The sequence below is a fragment of the Apus apus genome, chromosome 18 (genome assembly GCF_020740795.1).
Source record: "Apus apus isolate bApuApu2 chromosome 18, bApuApu2.pri.cur, whole genome shotgun sequence".
NCBI classification, from domain to species: domain Eukaryota; kingdom Metazoa; phylum Chordata; class Aves; order Apodiformes; family Apodidae; genus Apus; species Apus apus.
This window is the reverse complement of record NC_067299.1, coordinates 10,360,316-10,385,350: the sequence shown is the minus strand read 5'-3', so window position 1 is coordinate 10,385,350 and position 25,035 is coordinate 10,360,316. Positions and strand designations below refer to the sequence as shown.

Genomic DNA, 25,035 nt, shown 5'->3' with positions numbered 1-25,035 from the left:
GGCAGCGACACGTGTGTTTGCTCTGTCCCTGCCCTGAGCTCAGCTCACACCCCAGCACCCACCCTGTGGCTGCTGAGCCCACACACCTCTGCTGAGCTCCCTGCAGAGCTTTCAGCTGGCTCCAAGCAGAAGAAAAAGCAACGTTTTCTCTGCCCACCATCCCAGCCACACTAGTGGGACAACCCTTGCTGTACAAATCCATGGTGCACCATCACCCGAGCAGACCAGTGCTACCCCTTGTCTTCAGAGGCCAAGTACATGGATGCTCAGAGCCAAGCTCTGAACTCTTTTGTATTCTAAGCCATGAATCACAAGAGGCTGCTCAGGGGAAAATAAGTTAATAAATAAATGAAAAGAAAAAAAAAAAACCAACAGGTTATTTTCCATTTGCTTGTACACAGCAAGAAAGATAATGCTGGTTTGCTTTAGAATAAAAATGCCAGTAGTTATTTATCCAGGTGAAGAATTAGGTATCCTGCAGTCCTGAGAAAAAGCTCAATGAAAAAGTAAATCCTTAGGATGGAGCACACAGGGGATAAAAAAAAAAAAAAAGATTAATTGATTTGTGACTACAAGGAGGTTTATTCAGAACCATATTTATCACCGCAGTGTTTTTGAATTCAGCAGAAACTCTACTCAATTTTCTTCTGCAGCCTTTTTTTTTTTTTTTGCTGTTAAAGGAAATATATCAGCAAGAAAAGAGAAATGACAATTTTAAGGAGCAACACCTTGCTTTAGAAAAGAAACTAGAGTGGGAATTTCAGCTCTGGGATATCTGCCCACTGCTCCCAGCCCGGTGGGACTTGGCAGGAAGGCAGCAGGTCGCAGCTGGCAAAACCCAGAGCCTCGTCCCTACAGCCGAGGAACCAGGGCTCTACATTGCAATTTTCCTCACTTTTCACCTCAAGGTGCTGATGTTGACAAGTTGCTTGGAGTAGAAGAGCTGTATTTTTCTCTCTGCATTTACTTCTGCCTCACTCCCACTTTAGCAGCAGGAGCACCCACGGTCTATACCCCCAGGTCAAGGGGCACCCACCGGCTCTGCAGACTTCAACTCAACAGCAGTTTGTCCAGACACCATCTGGAAGCTGTGCTGGGACACAGGGTCTCACACAGCTGAGAATTTACTCACATTTCAATAAAATAGATCATTTTCCCCCATGCCTGAGGCTCAGCACCATTTGCATGCATCAGCACTGCTGCCTTCCACACCGAAGAAAAGAACTGGTCAGTGCTTTCGTTTCTCTACATTCAGAAATTCCTTTGCAAGACAGACTGGTCTTCAGATAATTTCCAGCTCGTGCAGCTTCTGTTCATGCCCCAAAAACCACTTTGCAAACCCTCATGAACCCCAGCCAAAGCAGGGCTGTTACACCTGTACACAGAGAAACCCTGATACCCAGAACAGAGAGAACTGACCCAAACACAGGGAGCCAGGCAAGTCCTGAGCTGCTGAACTCCCAGATTCTGGCATCAAATCCTCCAATTTCTTGGTCATTCTTACACTGCATCTTCAAATATCCATTTGCTCCTATTTACCCACCGTGGCAAATGGGACTGCATTAAAATACACAGACATTTCAGTACTATCAAGACAGGTTAATCACTTATTTATTGTTCGCTTCTTATTTCAGAAGCCTGAATTACAGCATAATTACTTGAAGAGAGGCTATAAAGACCCAAGCTGTTTGTCTAGCAGCCTCATTTATTTTTGCATGGCAAAGAAATGATTTCCCCAAAAATCAGAAAAATAAGAAAAATACCCTTGAGTGCTGCATCCAATTTTAAAGTAAGCGACGTGTTAGTTCACACAACAGTGAGCAATGTAATTCTCAATTAAGGGATTAGATCAAACAATAACTCTGGACCATCTGACACACTGCAAGCAACTGGGAAAGGAACTGGCACATTTTTGCCACTGCAAGAAACTCTTTTGTTACACAAACCTGCTGCAGACACCTGAGGTTTCCTTTGCAGGCTGAAAGGCAGCAACAGAGAGTGAGGAAAGGAAAGCAAGTGGAAAGAAACTGGGCTGCCAAAGGCTTGAAGTGCTCAGATTGAGGGAAGCCTTGATAGCCTGTGCAGGTTTCCCAAGGGTGAGGCTCTCGTGGCATCACTCTCTGCCTCCCAGAGAGAGGCAGCCCCAGAGAGGGGCAGCTGGGAGGAGGCAGGAGCATGAAGCAGGCAGCACGTGGAAGCTGCAAAGCTGTTATGGATGTACCTTCAGCTTCCTTCTCCCAACAAAGCACTTAGGACTCGCAACATTTGCCTATTAAGTCGTCCCTGCACAGTCCCCGACGTGTCTTGCTGCAAACACTTAAAGGTGTTTTTACTTAATTCCCGATCTTCTCCGCTTCTTCTGGAAAATGAGCCATGACACATGAGCCATTTGCAACAGTGCTGCAACTGTGACATTGGTTGTATTTCCATGGCAACTCTCCCCCTGCTCTCTTCAACTTATAGATGTGCACTCCCAGCAGAGTTCGGTTGCAGACACAGATCATTATATTTAATGTGAACGAGTGTGTACCTGAGCTGCCTTTACTTCACCAAACTGCACAAGAAATTAAACTTCTCTCCCTATTTCCTTCTCTCATGTCCCAGTGTCATTACTTGCAGTGCTGTGCCATTTACTTGTTGGCATTTTGCATCAGTACATAATGATCCAATATCAGATAATGTTAAGATGCAAAAACCACTCAAAACACCAGACAGCAATTTTCTGCTCAGTTTCCCAATTTAACCTGAATTGATACTACATTGTAAGTTTGGATGAGGTTCAGGGACTACTCTAATTATAATAGCATCTTGGGCAGCAGCAGTCACTTGCAGCCTGCCTTTTTGGTACTGGTCTCGATAGCACAATTAAGAAGCAGAAGAGAGAACTTTCCAAGATTTGTCCTAATGAGGAGCACGAGGTTATGATGTTAAACCTATTCCTTCCATCAGGCTGCTGCATCCAGCCCAACGTAGCCCTCAATTCCAATGAAATTCATTCTGTTTTGCCAATACCCACTTCAAATGTACACATTTAACTTCCTCTTCCAAGATTAAAACAGTGTGACAAGAAGCAGGCCTGCTCCTTTCTGCAACTCCTGCAGCAATGTCTATTCAGCTTACAAGTTAAAAAGTGTTTTTTCCCCCTCTCCTAACCACTACTACTGGAAACCTTCTCTCATTGAGTCAACCCTGGCCTTTTCTGTCCCAAAGGCCACCAAAAAGAGACACTTGGCAGGTCACACACGATGGCAGCAACCCAGCCCAAACCAGTGGGGGGGTATTTACCTACTACCCTGAGGGTAACATGAGGCAACAGGGAAGTGGATGGCCGTAACCAAAGGAAGCTTTTTTCCTGTTGTCAGTCCAAAAACAGGGTGGAAGATGTGCTGACCCCACAGGCATTGCTCTAGGGCCACGGCCACCCCGTGCAGAGACCAGTGCCCCATGCCCAGGGGGTGGCAGCTGCTCTGTGGGTAAATCCTTCCACATGCATCACTGAGAAATCCATCTGAGGAGGAGCAGGTAGAACACCTTTACCAAGGTAAAATACCTTCTTGGCTCCTCATTACCCTTTCCCCCCTAAACCTGTGCATTAGGTCAGCAGAGAGCAGGGAGCTCCAGTGAAGCCCATCTCCTGGGTGCTGAGCACACACAGCCCTGCTGCTTGTGCAGGGCTGGGTTGGAACTCAAGGCATTTACATCAACAACTCACATGGTGTGTGTTAAAAACCATTGGGTAGAAATCTCCTAAAGGAAACCTGTAAGGATTCTTCTCCATTGGAAAGCCACTGGAAAGAGCTGCCTTATGTGCAGTTTTGTGGCCAAATGGAAGAAGAAAGCAGAGGGGGGCTGGCACGTGGAAAGACAGCAGGGTTGTTTGAGAGAGTGGTTTAACATTTGATGCTGCCTTCGTCTGAACTCAGTGGGTGGTGACTTCTGCATCCCCAGTAACTCCTTTTATTTGATACCTGTGGATAGTAGTTTCTGCATTTTTAGCCAAGTCTATAAAGAGAACAGAAAATACACTTAGTTATAACTGCCCCATTTGGCAGAAATGAAGCCTAAATGAGACAAAGCCAAGGTGAGATGAACATGAAAGAAAACCAGGGTTTGCTAGTCTAAGATGCTTCATTTATTTGATACTATCAGAGGGACATCTTGCCTCTTGCCTCAGAAACAGTTCTCCATGGTCACAGAAGATGCCAATGGCAGACCAAAAAATCCATTTGGAAAAGACCTAAGTTTAAACTGATGTATTAAAACAAAAGGCACAAGACTACTTTGTCACACATCATACGTGCCAAAGTGAGACCACACATGGTTAGGACTATTACCGACCTAAACAGGACACTGTGTATCAGATCTGAGGCAATTTGAGATTCTGAATCCTAAATGTCCCCATCACAAACACAGTCTAGTGCCAAACTCCAACAGCACAATGGACCACATCCAGATTTTAAGCAGCCACCTCCCACAACCCCCACACATACTGCCCCATATTATTAATTATTTGGGGTAGTCAAGAAACAAAACTCTTTCAAAAGAGAAGAAAAGAGAAAGATCCCAGCCTTTTAATTCTGCATTGGACACAATGGGATTTTGTTTTCCTGGGGAGGGGGAAATGATGACCAAAGGACAACACTAGTCCAGAGCAAACACATTGACTATCTTGATGTTCAGGATACTCAACCAGGACATCAAAAAGGGAAAGCAGCAGCTGGATTCACAGAACACACCCTGTGCATCCTCACCACAGGGTTCCTGTGTTTTGCTTCCAACCCCATCTCGTGTCTGATAAACTAGACAGAACAGAAGAGCTCTAGCCAAAGGGTTTGGAAGCACATCCCAAAAGGCTGAACCTGGGACTTCACAGGATTTGGTTTCCCATTTTGCAGGTCACTGCTCTGATCTGAGACAGGCTGCATCTTGCTGCCTTTTAAGAGGTTTCATCCAGCTCTCAAAAAACAAACCAAAAGCCTTAGGGCAAGTCTGGCTGCAACCGCAACAGCCTCACTGAAATGTTATTTTTGAAACCTGGCAAAAAGAAGGAATTTAGCCCAATGCTTTCCCACCTGAGCTCCAGAGGAGCTCAGGTAGAGGGTAAGGGCATCAACAACTCCCTCTGGGGCACCAAACCTGGACTTCCCACTTTAACTCTCCGTTTCATCTCTGCAGTTTGCCTTTATTAAACCTTTTGCTTTAAAACAAACTGCTCCAGCGTGGTGTTCATTCATGCATAGGAAATTAAAATGTGTTATAAAACTAATTTATGCGCCCTGTTGGCCACAGTGCCTGTGGAATATGCCTCCCTGGACACACACTAGGGAAGCATTTGCACATGTTTGATCTCAGTTTTGCTAAAAAGTTTTAGCAACAGCTGAAAAGTTGGAAATCAGGAGGTTGGAACCTGAGTATCTTTAAGGTCCCTTCCAACCTTCACCATTCTATGATTCTAGGAGGTCATGCATGTTTAATTATCATCATCCATATTACAGATGGAAAATCAAATTCCTCTGATGTTGCTATGCTAATTATAGTCTCATTTGTTTAGTAGTGGCATCTAGACAACTGATGGAGATTACAGCAAACAAACAGCAAAAAGACCTGTACAGAAGCCATTAGAGACAGTGGCCAGGATTTAGCAAAGCACTTTGCCATGTACCACATGCAGCACCATTGAAACATTCCTGGCTTAGCTCTTCAAGTTATGAACACGCTCCAGGATTCTGCCACGTTGCACTTCCAGTAAAAGAATGAGGAAAAGCAGGAAGAAAATATCCTCACATTCCTTTAACCGCCAGGAGTGGAGGTGCAGAGTAATTAAAGATGAGCCTTTGAGAGGGATAAAATGCTTCTGAAATGCAGTGCTGTTAAAAACACCAGCTCAGGTCTCTCGGGTTAGACTAATTGTGAGGAACATGCTCTGGACAGATTTTTACAAATCCCCTAGAGCATCAGTAAATCATCAGGCACCTACATACCATTGCCAATTTGTCCCTTCTGACTGTTACGTGCCAAGGAGCCCGTTAGAGGAGGGAGGTGTTCCTCCTCACCCTGTTGTCAACTCAACCCTCTTCAAAACTGAGCCAAGGGACTCGGATGAGAATAAATAAAACCAAACAAAACCCTGCCCATGGACTGAAAACACTTCTTTTTTTCTTTACAGAGGAGATAGGTAAACTTGATGTTAATCTCTGCTCCGAGCAAGAGCAATTCTTTTGCATCCAAATAAATTGTGGCATCTCAGAGTCCAGCTATAGCACATTAGTGCAATGATGCGCGTGACCCAAAATAAGAACACGAGGACCAGGAGACTGCTCTTCAAAGCAGCTGGGTGCACATAGCTCTGGAATGGTGATTAAGTTCATTTAACTACCAAATTAAGCAAAGAGGGGGAGGAAAGACGGATGAAACCATGACCTGATCTTCTGATCCAACTTTAACCTTGGCTTGGCGGCACTGTCTGGGTCTATTTTTAATTTAGTAATGCTCTGATTATTTATTTCTATATTCAAGTCTATTTCACAAAAGCACAAAAAGAAACTACTGTATAAAAAGAAAATGCTCCCTCAGTTCAAAATGAACCCATTTTACTAGGCACGCAGGAATTTCTTGACTAAGCTAGGCATAAATCAGCAAGAGGACTGCTCACTGAGGAAAAAAAGCTGTCATACTACATTGTCTCTCTGCAAGCCTATTCCTTGCTAAAATGGAAAATGTACCACTATTGTACAGCCCCAATAACTAACAGGTCTGCAAAGCTCCTTGGTTCACATCAATACCTCCCTAGAAATCCTGACCATAGGTATTTTACTGCACGCAGCACGAGGAGCCCCTGCTGATGGCTGCTCATGGGAAGAGGCCATCAGCCAGGTGCCACAGTCCAGTGAAACCATTAATCCTTTATTAGACTTGTCTTTGTGATTGCCCAAGTGATTTTTCCTTGGCAATAACTACAAGTCCCCATCCCAAAATCAGCTGGAACGGCCCACTGTGGCTAGCAGCAAGCCAGCCATCTGCTTCCCCTATCTCCTTGTTTCTGTTCCAGAAGGAACTGGCATCTCTCTGCTCCTTCCACTTCCCACTTTATTTTTTGAGCATCCTTCAGTCAGGGCTCAGATCCCCATCAGGAAACAATCCTGCAGATCATGTGCTGTTCCCTCCTTACAACCACACTCTCTTTCAGCAGGCAGATTCTAGTGGAAGCCACGTTTGTTGACCAGACAGCTTTACAACATGAGAAAACAAAACACAGTGTAGATTAAACACACCTAGATCCTGAAACCTGCTCAGAGGAAGGTGAAACACCTTTAGCAAATCTTGACAACTAAAGGAAAAACAGATTCCCTTTTTTTTCCTCAGAAATGGTGAGGAAACCCTTAACTGCCCACATACCAGTGCAGATGCCTTGAAATGTAAAGACAGGGCTACAGAAGGGAGGGGAGGGCTGCAGGGCAGGTCAAGGGCTGCTCCCCCAGGGCAGACAAACCCTCCCTACAGACAGTTCTTCCTCTCCAAAGACTGGGAGGTGAGAAAGGGTGGGTGCATCCTCATGTATGGGGGTGGGGGATCACCACCCTGGAGTACCTTGCCAGCAGGAACCCAACAGCCTGAAGCACTCTTCTTAATTCCAACCTGTGAGGCTCAGTTTCAGCTCCTCTGAGGTGTCAGTTCCTGTGACCAAGGAGGGGCTGTGGGGCCATGCTCTGGAGATGTGCCCTCTCTTTCCAAGCTCAGTGTTCAGCAGTGATTCTTCCACCTGTGGGATGTGTGTGCAAAGCCCACCATGGAGAGCAGCCATGCCTACCAGAGACCAAATCTGCACCCAACTGACAGAGCTCTCAGAGTCACAGCTTGAGCCAAGCAAGAACTGAGTGTAGAACAAATCCCCCCTGGGAAAGCCCTGTCTGCAGAGTGAGCAGTGACCAACTGGAGGGAGCAGCAGCCCGGGCACCTGTCACACACCCCAGGCACCTGTCACACACCCCAGGCCATCCTCAGAGTCACTCTTCTCTGCTGCCACCACATCACACCCTACCTACAGCTATTCTCTGCCACCTTATCCCCTCCCCTTATTCTCTAGGTGGATTTTACCTTATCAGATGTCCTTCCATGTCACCGAGGTCCTCAAAATCCCATGACATTCCTTGCTGGAGCTTCTGGTCCACCTCTGCCTGCTGGCCTGGACCCACATGCACCTGCCCCAGCCACGCCAGCAGGCAGGGTCTGCTGTCCTGGAGAGGGAGCTTTATGGTCTTGATCCTACCCCACTGCACAGTACAAAGCCACCACACAGCCTAACTGGCAACATCACCTCCAATGTCCTTGAGAAGCTCTAAGAAAAACGATTGAAATGCCAGAATATTAAACTACTCCAAGAGCTGAGTTTTCAAAGAAACTACTCACAGAGACAGGCCCAGCAGTGACCCAAACAAGTGAGAGGCCAAAGCCATTAGGAACTCACACAACTGCCCTTCTCCAGCTTTTTCCACGTGCAAACTTCCAAATCCTCATGTTTGCAGCAGAACCCCAGAACGGAGAGATGGGGCTGGCAGGCATGGAGATGGGGCACTGGTGGCTGCAGCCCTTGGCCCAGCCCCTGCCAAGCTGGGGTGATGGACAATCCCCATGATAACCACACCAGGTGCGAGCCCTGCTACTCACACCCATGAGTTTTACAAGCACAGGGAAAGCATTTAGAGATTTGACTTTGAGATTATTTAATTCAGATTGTCCCAACACAGAGCAGCAAGTCAGTGCTCCAGGCAAGGAGGGAGTGGGAGAGTTTATACAAACCTCCCAAGCAAGAGGGAGCTCCCAGGCATCAATCCCTTATGGCTTCAACCAATGGATATGATAATAAGGATCTATTTTTCCTTTAATATAAACTATGCCTATTTAGGAGCCACTGATGGAAAAGGACAGTGAATTAAAGTGCACATGAAAGAAAATCGTAGCCTTCAGCACTTGCTCTCAAACACTCTTTTAAGTCTGTTTGATGGAGGGCTGTTGTATTCTGTCACTGAGAGCAACCGACTCGATTATCACTTCTTTGTTTTGAACATCACCTCCCAAGTCATTAAATAGTGGCTTCTTAATGAGAATAGATTGGTTTGGGCCAATAAGTCACTTAAATGCCATCTGCCAAAGAAAAAGACATCCAAAGCTTCAAATTCCTCAAGTCCTTTTTTTCCCCCCTCAGTTTTGGATTTGGAGAGAAAAGGGGTTTGTATAATCCATCAAGGGCAGCTTTCTCCTCGGGGAAGTGTGAACAGACCACAGAAAAGGCTCCATTTGGCTTTGACTTGCAAAACCACTTCATGGGCTACTGGGAAACAATTCAGCCAGCAGGGTAGGAGCTCTGTATTTTGGTGTTGCCCCAGGTTGTTTTGTTTTTATTCATAAGATAATGTTGGTGAAAACAGGCTGACAGAAGCTTGATTTTATTAGCAATTGTTAAATAATTCAATATCCATCTTTTCTGTCTCTTTAATGCCTCTGAAAAATCAAAACCCTCCACAAATTAAAGGCCAAATCCTGTTTACTCTTTCCTTTCCTAAAGCAACTCTGACATCAATAAAGGCTGATTTTGTGACTTGGGCTCAGATTAAAAGTTCTGTCAGTGCAAGTATTTATTTTCTTTCAGTTTCCAAAGCAGAAGCATCTGGGGTTTTTTTGTTTGTTTGTTTTTGTGGTTTTTTTTTAAATTGATCAAAACACTTATCTTGTGCAAACATGTAAAACTAGAAAGGCAAATGCTTCCCGTGTGGCCAGCTTGCTTGCTTTTTAAAAATAGACACATCACCCTTTTACACCCATGACTCCCTTCAGGAAGGAGAACTTGTTCCCTTTCCCTGCACTCTCTTTTCACCTCTGGAAGGGACAAGCCCACAGGCTCGTTGTCCCTTGCCCAGCTTTAAAGGCTTTTCAAGAAGAAGCCCTGCTGATTTTGGTGCTCAAAGAAGTGTCACCTGCAATCACACCTTCAGTCTGGCAAAGAGTGGAGGTCTCCAGGAAAACCAGCCCCACTCAAGGCTGTGAAGGGTTCTTGGCTGCAAGGGGGGTTCAAAATGCACCAAGATGGCCTGAAGGCTCAGGACTCAAGGGATGGGTCCCCAGGACAAACACAGCCTTCTCTGGGAGGTATTTCATGCTGCACTCAAGTCCCACTCCACATTCCAAAACAGTCTACCTAAAAAGTGCCCAAATGCTGTTTCTTGAAGGTTACTTGGCCAAACCAGCCAAGCATGAGTCCCCCCCTCATGTCTGCACCACAACAAACTGGTGTCTGTGATGACATCAGCCATCCTGCTCAAAAGAGGCAGAAATATCCATCTTTGCTCCTGAAGCTTTTCTCTAGTTTATAGGAAACTCACAGGGCTCGTAGGGTCCTCTCCCCAGCCCTGGTGTCTGGTGGGCACCTTGCCATGTTCCAGTGAGGTTGGGATCAACCCCAGCTTCTGGATGCAGCCAATATTTGCAATCCCAAGGACAGTCTTACAAAAATCACAAGATCTGAAACCAGGTCCTCCTGGGCTGCTGCTAACCAGCTACACATGCTTGAATCTCAGGTGCACCCTTAGCAGAGGCTTTATAGTCTTTCAGGCAATGCCATAAAATCTGTTCATCTTGTAAAACCTGACACTACTATGAATGATCAGACACCTTCCTGGTTATGCTGTGCACTACGTTACCTCAGAGTAAAAATGACCAGATGAAGAAATCCTCATTAAAAGGCAGGACACCAGCAATATGAGGTTTCTCACACCACAGGGAAACTCTGTGAAGTTTAAGAGCTTAAAATTAGTCAGTGAGCAAATGTCACTTTGTGCAGTGAGCTGGGCTTCACTTCTCCCCAGCATCTTGAAAAAACAATCATCAGGGAAGTCAATTAAATGTTTGTGTTGTTTTTTTTCTCTGTGGCCTCAAATCAACATCAAAATCCTCACGGCTAAAGGGAAAACCCAAACTGAGAAAACTGAAAAGGTTCTTGTCAAGGTATTTTGAAGCTAGTCAAGCACTTGATGGTTTGCAATTTAATCCAGAGATGGGTGACAAAGTTTCTTGAGGTTGTGGCTCTGACCTAAACATTCCCTCTCCCAGAATCTCAGCCCAAACAAGACTGTCCCAAATAAAACACTGATGAAAAAAGTCCTTCAATTCCTTCTTCTGTTAGCTTCTTTTCAAGTTTTCAGAGACCTCCATCTGGGCCATGACAGCCAGGAGTGACCAGACCCTAAGTTTAAGAGTCTCATGCTTGAAGGCACAAGTCTCCAGCAACCATACTAAGGGTGTTGACGTGAGATGATGCTTGTAGAAGTCTACTTGCAGGAGCACTAACAAAACCTTGCCTGTGGAAGAACATCCATATTGTTCCCAATATCATCTAAGGTCTGGTCCAATGTCCTCTGAGGCCACAGGGATTTTTGCTCTAAACCTGGCAGCAGGATGCCCACATGGACATCCAACTGCAGCCAGGGTGGGGTTTGGAGGAGCATCAGACTTCAAGGAAGAGAAAGAATTTGGCTGGTCAACAGAGAGCTTTGCTTTCTCTGAGCTGCTTAAGAAGAAGGGGCATTAAAGACTTAGATGGATCACCAGTACCATTATTTATCTTTGTGTTTGATCTACATTTTATATGAAGCCAAAGAGCCCTGTGAGCATTCTGCAGCTGTTGTGACATTCACACACATCCAGTCCCTCTAAGAAAACATGTGCACACAAGTACCTCCCTCAGACACACCAGGTGAGGTTTCCAAATGCCACATTACAATGATCACCCCATGTCTGGCTCCTATGGAAATCAACTTCCCCCCTGACATCCAAAGCAGCTACGTCAGAAGAGCGAGAACATCTTCCCACTGTCTTCATACAGAAATGGGAATTTCCCTGCAGTTTGTAGATGCTCATTAAAGTCAGGAAGCACTAACTTTAAAAGTCTGCATCACTTTACATTAATGGTTTTCTAGGGAGTTTGGGATTTTTCTACACAAACTAACAGAAACCCAGGAAACAATCCTAGCAATTCTACCCATTCCTCACGTCACCTACGTTCCACAGTCTGCAACATCTCCGGGTTGCTGGATGCCTTCTGATAAATCTGCCACACTAAGCACTCAACTGTTGGTGAAAATATTTGAGTTTAAGCAAGGCTATCTAAAGCCATCTACTGAGGTTTTGATGGGCTGCCACAACACGCTCATCCCTGCAAAGTTGAGGCTGTGCTACAGGAGCAACTTGTCTTAGAGATGAAGATCCACTCGCCTCACTCTGCGTGGCTGCAGAGGTTATTTCTGAGAACTGTCTCACTCCTGCAGCTGTGTCAAGGTCTGTGCATGTCCTGTGGGGACAGAAGTTTCAGACTGTAACAGCTGCATGGATGAAGACCCAGTGGTTAGACTACAAGAGGAATGAACACAGCATTTATTTCATTAAAATAAGGAAAAGGCCAAGTTTTTGTGCTTTTGAAGGTCATCACAGGATGGTGATGGAAGCACTAAGGAAAAGCAATAGCTAGTGGTTTCTGGAATTAAATATACACACACACACAATAGTATATATGACTATATATATATTTATATATGAATATATAAAAGCTAAAAATATCACCACAAATCCCTGTAGTCTTACTGGAAGTGAAATGCACAACAACCAAAGCAGCAGACCTCAACACCATCTACAGTCTATGACTGTGAGAACAGTTCCTATTTAACACCCCAAGCATTTTGTCAAGCAGAAGGATCAGACACCTTCTCTCCACTCACGTGTCATATTCAATAGCCTAAAATCCCAGAGTTTTTCCACCTGGACCTCTGCATCATTTACACCAGCAGGATGAGGGTTTGCTCTTTCATAAGGCCATTACACGAGTGAATCCATTAGCATTTGTGAGGCTGAGATAACAGGTAATTGGGTAGGTTAATTCAAATTATTTTCATATTTAGAAAACCCAAACCTAACAGCCTTTCTATTCTTCTACAGTCCATAACTCTCAAAACTGATTTTTTCCTTGCAGTGATCTTAATACTAATCGACTTTTTGTCTTCCAATGCCAGTAAAGATTAAATACCCCATAAAAAGCCCCATCCAAGTGCAGCTTAGCCTGCTAACTGGTTCCCAGCTGGCACCCTGCTTGGGAAGAGGCTTCTTTGTCAGCTCTGGAGTCACTGAGGACTTCTTCAGCCCCAGTACATGACAGTTGCTAACTCATGGAGCAATTCAGGACTGCTTTTGCTGCTTAGACTCAACTGATCTGCCCAGCCAAGTGTGGAAAACACAAAGAGAAAGTCAGGAAATGCTTTCTATTCTAGATAATCTATTGGTGGGGACCTGTGGGGTCACAGCACTGTCAATGGATTCTCCAACCAAGCAGCAAAAATGTAAGTTTCTTTTCTCTCTGGTGGGTTACAGGAACCATTGCCAGCAGAAAAGCACAATGACCCCAATTTCCATGCTCAGGTGAGTGTCCCTCACCCTCATGGCTTCTTCATATGCACTGTCTGCTTGCTTGGCTTCTTGAAGAGACACAGATGCAAGACTGCATTTAATTGTTTTCCTGAATCAGACCCCTGGACCCACCAATATCTCACATATGAAATTAGAGATCACGAGTCTTGCAACCGAAGCGCAGTCAGCACGTCTGGGCCTAGATCTTCCAGGTATCAGCAATTTCTCCAAAGCTGCTTTTGGACAAAACCTGAAGCAGCATGATAGAGGAAAGCCAGGCAGAAGAAACTGCTGGTGTTGAGGTTTGCAGCCACCAGAGCTGTAGAAGTGGACAAGCTCCAAATCCCAAGAAGCCCAGAAAAACCTCATGTTCTGCCAGGTGGGAAATGACTCATTCCTGGAGATGATGAGAAGGTGGATCCCACCCTGGGATACCCCATGTGCAGATCAGATCATCCATCTGCAACTTCACAGCACTTCCATTCTGGGCTTCCAGCTGGACATGGAAAGCATCAGGTTGCCACCATTTTTTTGTTGAGGAACAGATTTTTCTGGATTCTTAATAAACTCTGATCACTCTGTGTCATTATTAACAAAGATCTGGATAAATCCAGGTTACAGCTCCTGGAGCAAAGCATCTCCAGACGTGCATGCAATCATGTTTGCATGGATACACACATTACCACCATCTGAACTAAGAAAACAAAATATATGTGCAAGATCTCACACTGATGAGGATCAGGACCTACACGATGACCATTTCAAATGTCAATTCCTGTTTGCCTCTTCTGTGAGCACTAAGTTAGACATGACACATTACACTGTTATCACAACTTTATCTCCTGGGCAGAGGTAGCTGGAGGAAGCCTGTCAGCCTAGCAAGGAAAGTCTGGCTGTGAAATGTATGCACAACTGAGGGCCAATCAGACTGAAGGTATCTCTGTGTATCAGGATTTTTAATGGAAATACAAAAGAAAAAATGTATTACAGGATTCAGGTATTACACTGGCCTCCCTCCTAGGCATGAAGAGAGACTATTTATTGAAGGGAAATTACAGGATAAAGCAGGAGCCTGGAGCCAGTTTGAGAGTGGGCCATATTTTAGATGGGTTTCATGCCATCAGCTCCCTTTGCATGGGTAATTATATCTTGTGAATTATCCATGAGAGCAAATTGCCTCCAAACATTCACACAGCTGTCTGTCTCCAGTCCCTGCTGCTGAGGATTTGCAGGGGCTGAGGCACCACAGCTCACCAGCAGCACCCCTCACCAGCTGGGGAACCACTCCTGGGGCTCCCCAGAGAGCAAAACCAAAAGAAGGAATAAACTGTCTTACTTCACTCCCACTCTTTATCTTAAAAACTCTCTAAAAAACTAATGTACCTCTGTAGAGTGTAATTTCAGAGCTTCCTCTAATCTCATGCATAATTACATGGAGCAGTGCACTAGTATCCCTTTCGTGTAAATACTGCCATAAAGAGCAGTTTTCATAGCATTAAATGACAAAAAAATAACTGTAGCCATTTATTTTTGGTCTGTATGTGGTTACACAACATAATGCAACGAGACAGTATTTCTCATTAGCTTTTTGTTGTGGACACTACCCATTTATCTTTCTCATAATCTCTCCCCCAGTGCATGTTAACAATGTTATTTTAGTAAGTTGTTTAATTATTTAACAGGCTGGGAGGTGACTGAGTTTCTTACAGAAGCCCTTTCCCAGGACACAGTCTGGAGGCAGTGCTTTTCCACCCCTGCTCCTTGGCATCTACCCTTGGCATCCTTGCTGCTGCCAGTCTCTGTAAACCTCCTCTGATCTCTAAGCCATTGGTGGTTCAACTCAGCAGCTCTCAGGAGCTGGGCAGACCCTCAGGATCCCAGGGATGCAGATGCTGTGGGGCTCACAGGACACCACCCACTCCAGGGTTGTGTCTCTGCAAGGGGATGCAACTGGTGCAGAAAGGTTGCAGGAATCCAGGGCAGGCAGCTAAACCTCTTGCACCTCCCAGCTTCTCCTAAGCAGTCACTGCTTGCCATCTCCTTCAACACAGGTCTGGGATGCTCAACATTCTGGCCACATTTTAGCAGCATCCACCAGAACAACTTACTAAGAGAGTGCCCAACAGAAGACCCCTCTGATGGCTAACTCTCCATTTCTGCAGCAGCAGATCAGAAGTATGCACCTCTCAGTATTGAACCAAGGAAAAAGAGAGTGCTGGTAGACCTGGAGAAGTAAGTGTCCAACTTCCATAGGATCCCATTTGCACTCCTGGCTTTGGTGGCCAGCTTTGTAAAATGGTTCATCCCTGGGGAGCCTGAGGCAAAGCTACATCCTAAAAACCTGATATCTTCCTTGCATTGGGTGCTGCCCTCCCCTCTCCGCCTCTTCACAGCCTTCCAACCCTTGGTTCCTCACAGCTCTCCTCCTCAATCCCTCGCTCTTCTTCCCTCTCTCACTTCCCTGCCTTCAAACACCAACCTCCACAAAGAAACCTGTCCCTCCCATCCACCTCTGTCACAGCTTGCCCTCCTTAGCCCCTCCCAAAAGCACACTGAAACTGAAATTAAAAGGAAGCTCTTGCAGGACAACATCACGGAAGATAATTTCAAATATTTAAATGTCATATTTTTGGGGTTCAGTTTCCTCATTGCACTGTGCCTGGCAGGTTTTGAACCACAGCAGGCTCCTGGAGTTCCATCATAGTCACAGGGGACATCCCACATGCCCAAAGCCTCACTGTTTCTCCCAGATGCAGCAGTTCAGTCTAATGAAAGAGGCTGTTCCTCCCTACATTATCTTGGCTTCCACAACCACTGGCTGAGAAAGGTTTATTCCAACAGAGACAGTCATAGAATCATAGAATCATTAAGGTTGGAAAAGGCCTCTAAGATCATCAAGTCCAACCATTGACTGGCCCAAACCAATCCACATTTACGATCCTCCAGAGGCACCAGTTTGGGCACTGGTGTCACCCTGCTGCAGGGACTGGCAGCACCAGACCTCACATCTCCCTTGCAAAGGCTTTTGCATTCCTCAGCTTTGCCTTCTGCACACCCCAGCCATGCAGCCCCTCCTTTAACAAGTCCAGCAGCTTGCACTTGGTTAATTGTTTATTCCTCAAAGACTTGATTCCTGTCCAGAATAAACTGACAGTTCTTCCACTGATGGCTGAATATGCTGTCTGGAACAAGGAAGCCCAAAGGAATACAACAGGTCTCAGTGTAAATGAGAACAGACCTAACTTCAGCTTCCAGGGATTGTACCACTGACCAAAGGACAGATATTTTGGTTCAGACTCAGATCAGGGGTGGATTTGCACGTACACATCCGTGATAAGCCTGAGGACAAGCCTTCTCCATGTGCACCTAGTTAGGAACAACAGTTCCTATTCACCTGCCCAGAAAAACACTCCTGATCATAGCATCACCTCTGACATCCACCAAGGGAAAATCATAGAGCCCTCCACAGAGCAGCCCCAGTCTCTCTCTCTCCCACCCACACTGGGCTACTCCCTCCCCTCCTGTTTTGCTTTGCCCAAACAGGCTTGTCCCAGACCCAAAGCCTGGAGGGGCTGGGGCAACATTTCAGAGCTGCTCACCCTGTCAGCTGAAGTGTCACGTGTTTACAAAGGCTGCCCTGAGAGGAGATGGACTTTTTATTCCAGAAAAAACAGTGCTGTATTTCACAAATTCATGCTCAGATCATTACACAGGAACAATCAGCTCATTCCTTATGATTTGCAAAAACTCAATGCTGTAATTAAGGTAAAGCGACTTTGTCATCTGCAGTTAAACTTGACTGTACAAATCTACACACTTCCCCACTGTTTTTGCCTGTTGTTACCAAATAACACCCCTTCACAAACCCTTTCACACCAGCACAACCCCTCCTGGTTTGCCACAGCCTCTCTGAGCTGGCCCATGCTGAGATCCTCCATCCCAACCCCCTGACCTGGCTTCCTCACTGGATCCTTCTGCATCCTGCCCACTGCACCACGCTGCCAGCAAGGATTCCCCGGGCTCTGCCACGTACCTGATGGGCAGTGAGGGGTCTCCAGCATCCCACCAGTCCTTGGGGGGGCTGATGTACATGCACCACAGCTCCCAGCTGTACCCGTGGGCAGAGTTCTCGTAACGCTGCACCTCGAAGGTGTCCTGCTTGATGTTGTCTATGGAGGGAAGAATCACCCTTCTCCGATTTTCCTGAATTCGTGAAAGCACCGGCTCAGCCCTGAGTGGCAGAAAACAAACAGCACAAGAACTGACTGTCGATGTCTCCCAGAATTTGCAGATGGACACTGCAGCTTTCGTACAGCTTGTGCATTTAAATGAGGGTAAGAAAACAGGCGTCCTTGTCACCATTCAGCCAACAGAAGGGAACAATGTGGATTCCTCTCTGCTCCCATTCACACACGTGGCACCACATCTCCAGAGAGACACGGCAAAACCCAGCCTGGGGAGCCTGGGGAGCCACGAGGCTCCTCCAGAGCCAGCGAGCGAGCCCGGCCCGCAGCCCCGCTCGCCTTCCCCCAGCGCCGAGATGCTGCCCAGAGGCAAAGCCCTTGTGCTGCCAAGTTTAAAAGGTTCTTTCCGAAAGGCTCGCCAAGCTTTGTCAGACACAAGGGCGAGGCTCCAAGAGGCTTCAGTGCTTCCACTGCATGGGATTTCCCACCCCAACACGTCCCTGCGTGCAGCCCGGGCGGCTGGTGCCGAGCACGGAGCTCAGGGAGCTGCAGCCCTGGAGGTTTGGGGACTTTTGTGCTCTCCTACACAACTGACTACACCAGTCCCTGGGCCAGCTGAAGCTCTCGGCACAAGGAAAGGACTATTTTCACAAACCAAGGAGGTAAGCTGCGGAAATGGATTAAAGCCTCTGAAACTGGACCTTATCTTTTCCTGCAGAACTAGTACATCATGTTTTCTTCTGGTGTGGTGGTTTAAAAAAGCATTTTTAAAATAGTAATTCCATATTCTGAACTTTTTCATTTTAAACTTGTCCATGTCTTTAAGCCAAGCTTTCCTGACATCGTTAATGAGGTAGCAAAGAAATCAGACAATGCAGTAACTATGGGCCAGTTTTGCAGCACAGTCCAAGGGCAGAGCCAGGAGCAGGTCAGAGAAGGTGCTCAATGTCCACCCAGAGACTCTTTCCAGACAAGAACTCTGGACGATCAAAGGAAAAAGGCTCAGGATGGACAACAAGAAGTGATCTCTTTCCACAGCAGGTAGTTAAGCTGTGCAGCACCTTTGCCAAGGATGCTGTAAATGCTTGGAGTTTACATGGGCTCAACAGACAGGAGGAAAAAACTCATGAGAAAAGCAAGGAGGGTTGTTAGACACACGGACGCCGTGTCTGCCTCACATCTGCAAGTTGTTGGACTTCAGTAGCACACTCTGCAGGAATTCCACATGGGCTAGCCCTGCCTGTGTGTGTTTTCCTGGGCTTCTGGCTATGGCTGGTGGCACAACACATGGCGAGCCAGGCCCTTGGTTTGCTGCAGCATGGCTGCAGTCATGTCCTCCTGTCCCACCTGGATAGCTGCTCTGTGTAAAGCCATGATGTGCAACGGCAGGGTAACCACACACAGAGGCTGTGCTGCCAGTCACGAGGGCACATTCCACATGAAAACACTAACTACAGCCTGGGAAGCCTGGCTCAAAAACCTCCCTTCTCTAAAGTGGGGCCATGAAGGGTGTGTTTTGTTTTGGATTCCCCCAAATTAAAAACCAAAACAACCCACCAACACACCTCTGTGCAGAAGGTAAGTTCCTCACAGTAGGACTAACTGAAGAGACTTTTTTCTTTGGGACACAGTTCTAGAACTCTATAGCTACAAAACTCATTCCTGGGACATTCAAATATGTCCAGAGCAGCTCAGCCCCACAGCACAGCCCAGGAGCCCCTGAGTGTCTTGGGCTCAGGCTCCAACACAAGGAGCAACCTGCACCCCTGGTGCCTCCAGCCACAGCAGCAGGGATGTAACACCAGAGTCAGTCTAGCTCATGCTGCAGAAAAGCTCACTCTCCAACCCTAGAAAAGCTGTTTCCAGAGCTCAGTAAATGGGAGCTTCCTCTGTGTATCAATAAAATCAGGTGTGAGGATGTAGTGACCTGGAGAGGAATATTTAGCTGGAAATCTATTCAACATACGAAACTACTCTTAAAGACACCCTGCAGCTGTGGTGTTGTTACAAACATTATAAATCAATTAACTGCACAGAACTCTGTTTCCAGCTGCTAAAGCATTTTTTTTGGTGGATGTTACTCTCTGTCCAGTTAAGACAAAAGTTAGCTTCTTCTGCCTCCACTTTTCTAAAGAGGGCCCATTTACTTTTTACACTTGGTTAGAGAAATAAATAAAAAAAGGAAATCACTTTCAGGCTCCTCTCATGATCTAGACTCAGTCTTAAGCCACTTGAACTCCAATGTTTTGAATCTCTTTGAAGAAAATAAAGCCTTATGAAAACACCTTTTGCTGCTTCTGCACCTCTGCACTTATTCCCAGGTGCAGAAGAAACAATTCATTTCAAAGCACCTAAGCCTTTCCCAGCAGGATGCAGCTGCAGGAGGCTCAGAAGCAGGAAGGCTTCCTCTTTCACTCCCCTGCTGCCTGGGCTTCTTGCAGCTTAGAGAAATTAGTCAGGGCTGAGGGACTGGGAAATCAATCTGAAAGTACAAACAGGGGGCAGAGCACACTTCAAAGGAAGGAATGGAAAAAGAGTACAGAAAACAAGGGCAAGGGAATACAATTCCCTTGTGTTTTCCCATCGTATCTCATCACTGGCCACCCAGCACAGAGGGAAGGCAGGATTAATGAACCAGTGGACTCGTTTGCAAACACATCTCTGCAGAGTGATGGACTGCCCCTCGTTTAACGCATCACACACACACCCCCCCTCTAACCAGGGCCTCGAGCACCTACCAGCCAGCAGTGAACTCCACATGGGCATCAAAAAATCCAGTGATCTGGCCAGTGGCAGCTTTCCAGCCCTCGATCCGGGCTCGGATGAGACCTTCTCTCTTCTGGTTGCGCACCACCTTGACCAGCCCCGGGTAGCGCTTGTTGACGTACTCCTCCAGGGGTGCCTTCAGTTCTTCTAGAAGAGAAGGGCCAGAAAGACCACTGAAAAGGTGCAACAGTTTTCGCCAAAAATAAACCCACTTTATTGATAAATACAAGCATAATTTACTGGAGCAAAACCTTATAGTAACTTTCCAACACCTGAAGGGGCCCTACAAGAAAGCTGGGGTAGGGCGGGGTGTGTCGTGAGAGGACAAGGGGCAATGGTCTGAAGCTTAAAGAGGGGAGATTCAGGTTGGACATTAGGAAAAGGTTCTCTGCTGTGAGGGTGGTAAGATGCTGGAACAGGTTGCCCAGGGAGGTTGTGGCTCCCCCCTCCCTGGAGGTCTTCAACACCAGGTTGGATGGGCCTTGAGCAACCTGATCTAGCAGGAGGTGTCCCTGCCCCTGCAGGGAGTTGGAACTAGATGATCTTTAAGGTCCCTTCCAACCCAAACCATTCTATGATTCTATGATCTCTGAACACCACTGGGAGGGATAAAATAATTCAGAGTTAGTCAGTGCTGATTTGTGAAAGCCCACCTGATGGACTGACCACAACCCTTACCAAAGAAATTCAAGGTTAACAAAAATATCACTATTGGATGACTAAGAAGCCCATCTTTAGAGGCAAAGGACAGCAAAAGGCCAGCTAGAATGCCTTCCAATACCTGGGTATCACCCAACTGAAAGTCAAGAACACAAAAAGTCACCCATGGACACCAGACACCAGTGCTGAGCTTCTGATGGAGATTTTAGCTGAATGAATCACTGGAAATGCTGCAAAACACATTTGAAGTAACTTAAACTACATCAGACTGTGTATGAGCTTCACTATCCTTTTTATTCAGCCTTATTACTAGTGTCTTGGTATTTACTGCACGTTTTCCAAGCTTTGGCACTAAAAAAGTTGAAATTTCCCCAGCTTTTATGATAGTATTGTGGGAAAACAGAACTGGGGTTGTGCTTCAACTTTCTTGCAGAGCTGGGTGAGGTGAGCAGGGTGAGGTGAGCAGGGTGAGGTGAGCAGGGTGAGGTGAGCAGGGTGAGGTGAGCAGGGTGAGGTGAGCAGGGTGAGGTGAGCAGGGTGAGGTGAGCAGGGTGAGGTGAGCAGGGTGAGGTGAGCAGTGCTTCACTGGGCATTCAGCCTTGGACCTGACAAGGAGGCAGATTTATGTCTGGTAGGGAGGACAGGCCCAACCCATTGGCAGGAAGGAACACAGCATTGAATCAGAGAATCATCAAGGTTGGAAAAGACCTTTAAGACCATCAAGTCCAACCATCCACCCTACAACCCCTAACCGCTAAACTATCTTATGAAACACTGTGTCTACCCCTTTTTTGAGCATCCCCAGGGTTGGTGCCTCCACCACCTCCCTGGGCAGCCTGTTCCAAGGTCTCACCACTCTTTCCATGAAGGAATTTTTTCTAATATCCAGCCTGAACCTCCCCTGGTGCAGCTTGACCCCATTTCCTCTTGTCCTATCACTGGTCACCAGGGAGAAGAGGCAAACACCCACCTCATCACAACCTCCTCTCAGGCAGTTGTAGAGAACAATGAGGTCTCCCCTCAGCCTCCTCTTCTCCAGGCTGAACAGCCCCAGCTCCCTCAGCCTCAGCTCCCCCAGAACAGGTCAATGGGCCTGATCCTCTCGTCTTCCCCCCAGGCAGGGACACCTCCTTGGGTGAGATATCATGACTTTCACCTTTTGGGTTGGGGTGAGAGCATCCCTGGTGTATTGTGTGTTGTATATTTTTAATTATTATTGCTTCAGCATTGACATCTATCAAGAGCACTATTGCAGTCAGAGCTGTCTCAGACTCATTGCATCTGTCGCGTTAATAAATCACCTCAGGTTTCTATCTAACTACTTTGGTTTTGCCACTTTAGAGAATCCATTCTTATGGCAGTCCTCACTTGAGGACAGACAAACATGAAGTGGTCATACACATAAAAACACTTAATCCTTTAGTCCTAAACCATTGATTGAGACCTGGGTCATCAGACTGCAGGCACACCCAGAACCCCAGCGTGTGAGGGGGCTGTGCTCTGAAATCCTGGGGCTTCAACAGGAGGGTGCCCCTCCACCACCAAGCCATGTCACTCACACACAGCCACGTCACTCACACACACACATTTTAAGGCTTTCTGCCTTCTCACAACAAGGATGAAAGAGATTTTTGGCTGCCTTCAGAAGATGCTCATACCACGTCTCTTCTGTTCCTTGCAGACTGCAGACCATTGAGGTATGTTGTCAAAGCATGGACACATGGTACAGATGAGAACAGAATGGATCTGTCAGCCTGCAGCCACTACCAGCATCAAACTTGTTGATAGTTACAAGCATTGAGTATAAAAGACACCCGGGACTTTGAAAGTGGAAGGGGTAAATACTAGCATGGTTTTGTAACAAGGTGGAGAAGTGCCAGTGCTCTGCCAGAAACCTTGGTCTTTTTATTTCCTGCTGCATCAGGTAAATGCACAAAGATCTACTGATGAGAAGTGCTCTGTAAAAGCTAAGAATACCACTGGGTACCAACACGGACTCTTAACACCATGAAAGCAGTTCCTGAGAATGGCTTTTAGCCCTGTGAGGCTCCAGGACACCAGAAAATTAAGATACGATCCATGAGCCCGAGTTGTGGTCTAGTACCCCTCACATAAACTCCCCTCTCCAGGAAAAAAACAAGTGAAAAAAGAAAAAAAAAAAAAAAAGTGAAAAAAAAGTCAGCATTATTAGAATCCACAGGGCAAAATAACTGAGACATAATAGCACATGTGGGTTCCTACATGAAGGAAACACAGCCATGGAGAGCAAAAGAGTAAACAGCAAGTCCCATCTGCTGGGCTGAGCCCAAAAAATCATCAAAGAAAAAGGGATTATCTGTTCCCTTCCCTTCCACGCCTCCTTCCAAACACACCAAATGTGCTTTCTTCTGACTGCCTTTCTGGGGTGCTTCTCCTCACAAATCAATTTCCCAAAAGTCTCGTTTCTCTTTTATGCTGAAGTGGGAATAAAAAGAATAAAGCAAATGAGCCCCTTCCTCAATTCGAAGCATCTGCATCACATACATAACTCAGCAAATTCCGTTTCATGCTGAGCCACTCAGAAATAAAACCACAACAGTATTTTATGGAAACAGCAACTCTTCCAAACTGTTTTAAGGAGACAGGGACAGGTTTTTTGACAGATGAAACCCCCCAAGCACAGCACCAGCATCTCACGTGCTTCTGACAGAAGGTGAGGCATTAATGACCACGGCACTGCAGATTAGACTGAACAACTAAAACAGATTTCAAACTGGATTTTTAATCACAGTTGAAAGAAAACAGGAAAAAGCCCTTATGGGAATTGTTTGAGGAGCTCAAAGGAGAGCAGAGCTGTAGTGAAACAGGGAAGAATTGTAACATCATGTCTCCAATGCAATGAAGGGTGAAGCCTGAGAGATTCCTACACCCACATGCAGCTCATGGGAAACACCCTGGGGAGCCACAGCCACATCTTCCTCCTTTCTGAAAGGATGCTTCACCCAAAGGTGAAGAACTGATCTGCTGAGGGCACCAAGGCCAGAGCAGCACACCCATGAAACAGCACAAGGTGACCATGGAGAGCTGGTGGAGAAGATGCATATGATTAGCATCATTCTACCTCAGCAGCCTGTTCCTTAGCAGAGGTCAGTGTTTCCCTCTCCTGCCCACAGCACATGCAACAAGCACCCCTGCTGGGCTGCTACCCAAGTGGAGACACTGGGGAGAGACCAAAGCCTCCCCTAAGGGAGAGGACAGCTGCCTATCTCTGCCAGCCCCCACCAGTTTCTTGGCCTCCTCAGCTGGTGGAGAGTCTGGTGCACAGAGGCTGCTGAGCCTTAGGCTGGGATTAGAAGACACACTGGGCACTCACCTGGGTGCCCAGCCAGCAGGCATAGGGCTGGGGTGGGCTTTATATTTCATTTCTCAGCACACCCAGAAGTGCAGGTGTGAAAAAACCAGTACCAGGTATGCAAAGTGAAATGCCAGTCTCCAGGAACTCACTCCATCAAGTACTGTGTTCAGTTTTGTGCCCCTCACTATAAGAAAGACATCAAGGTACTGGACAGAGTCCAAAGAAGGGCAATGGAGCTAGGACAGTGTCTGGAGCACAAACCCTATGAGGAGCAGCTAAGGAAACTAGGGGTGTCCAGCCTGGAGACAAGGAGGCTGAGGGGAGATCTCCTCACTCTACAACTTCCTGAGAGGAGGCTGGAGCAAGGGGTGGGGGCTGGTCTCTTCTCCCAAGGAACAAGGACAGGAGAAAACAGCCTGAAGTTGCTCCAGGAGAGGTTTAGACTAGGTATTAGAAAAAAAAAAAATCACTGAAAGGGTAATAAAACAGTGAAATAGGGAGGTGGTTGAAGCACCATCCCTGGAGATGTTTAGGAGACGTGTAGATGTGGTGCTGAGGGACATGGCTTAAGTACTGGACTCTGTAGAGTTGGGTTAATGACTGGTAGAGTGAGGTTATACTTGGACTTGGTGATCTTAGAAGTCT

At 46.5% G+C, this 25,035-nt stretch overlaps 1 protein-coding gene across 2 annotated transcripts in view; it reads right to left on the bottom strand.

The window, feature by feature from the left end:
- GALNT17 (polypeptide N-acetylgalactosaminyltransferase 17) overlaps positions 1 to 25,035 on the bottom strand; it is a 209,747-nt gene that overhangs the window by 106,211 nt on the left and 78,501 nt on the right. For both annotated transcript variants that reach the window (XM_051636190.1, XM_051636189.1), the window contains exons 4-5: positions 20,369 to 20,543; positions 17,480 to 17,677 (exon numbers count right to left, since the gene is read on the bottom strand). In XM_051636190.1, the coding sequence (XP_051492150.1) occupies positions 17,480 to 17,677; positions 20,369 to 20,543 (373 nt within the window). The remainder of the gene's footprint in view (positions 1 to 17,479; positions 17,678 to 20,368; positions 20,544 to 25,035) is intronic.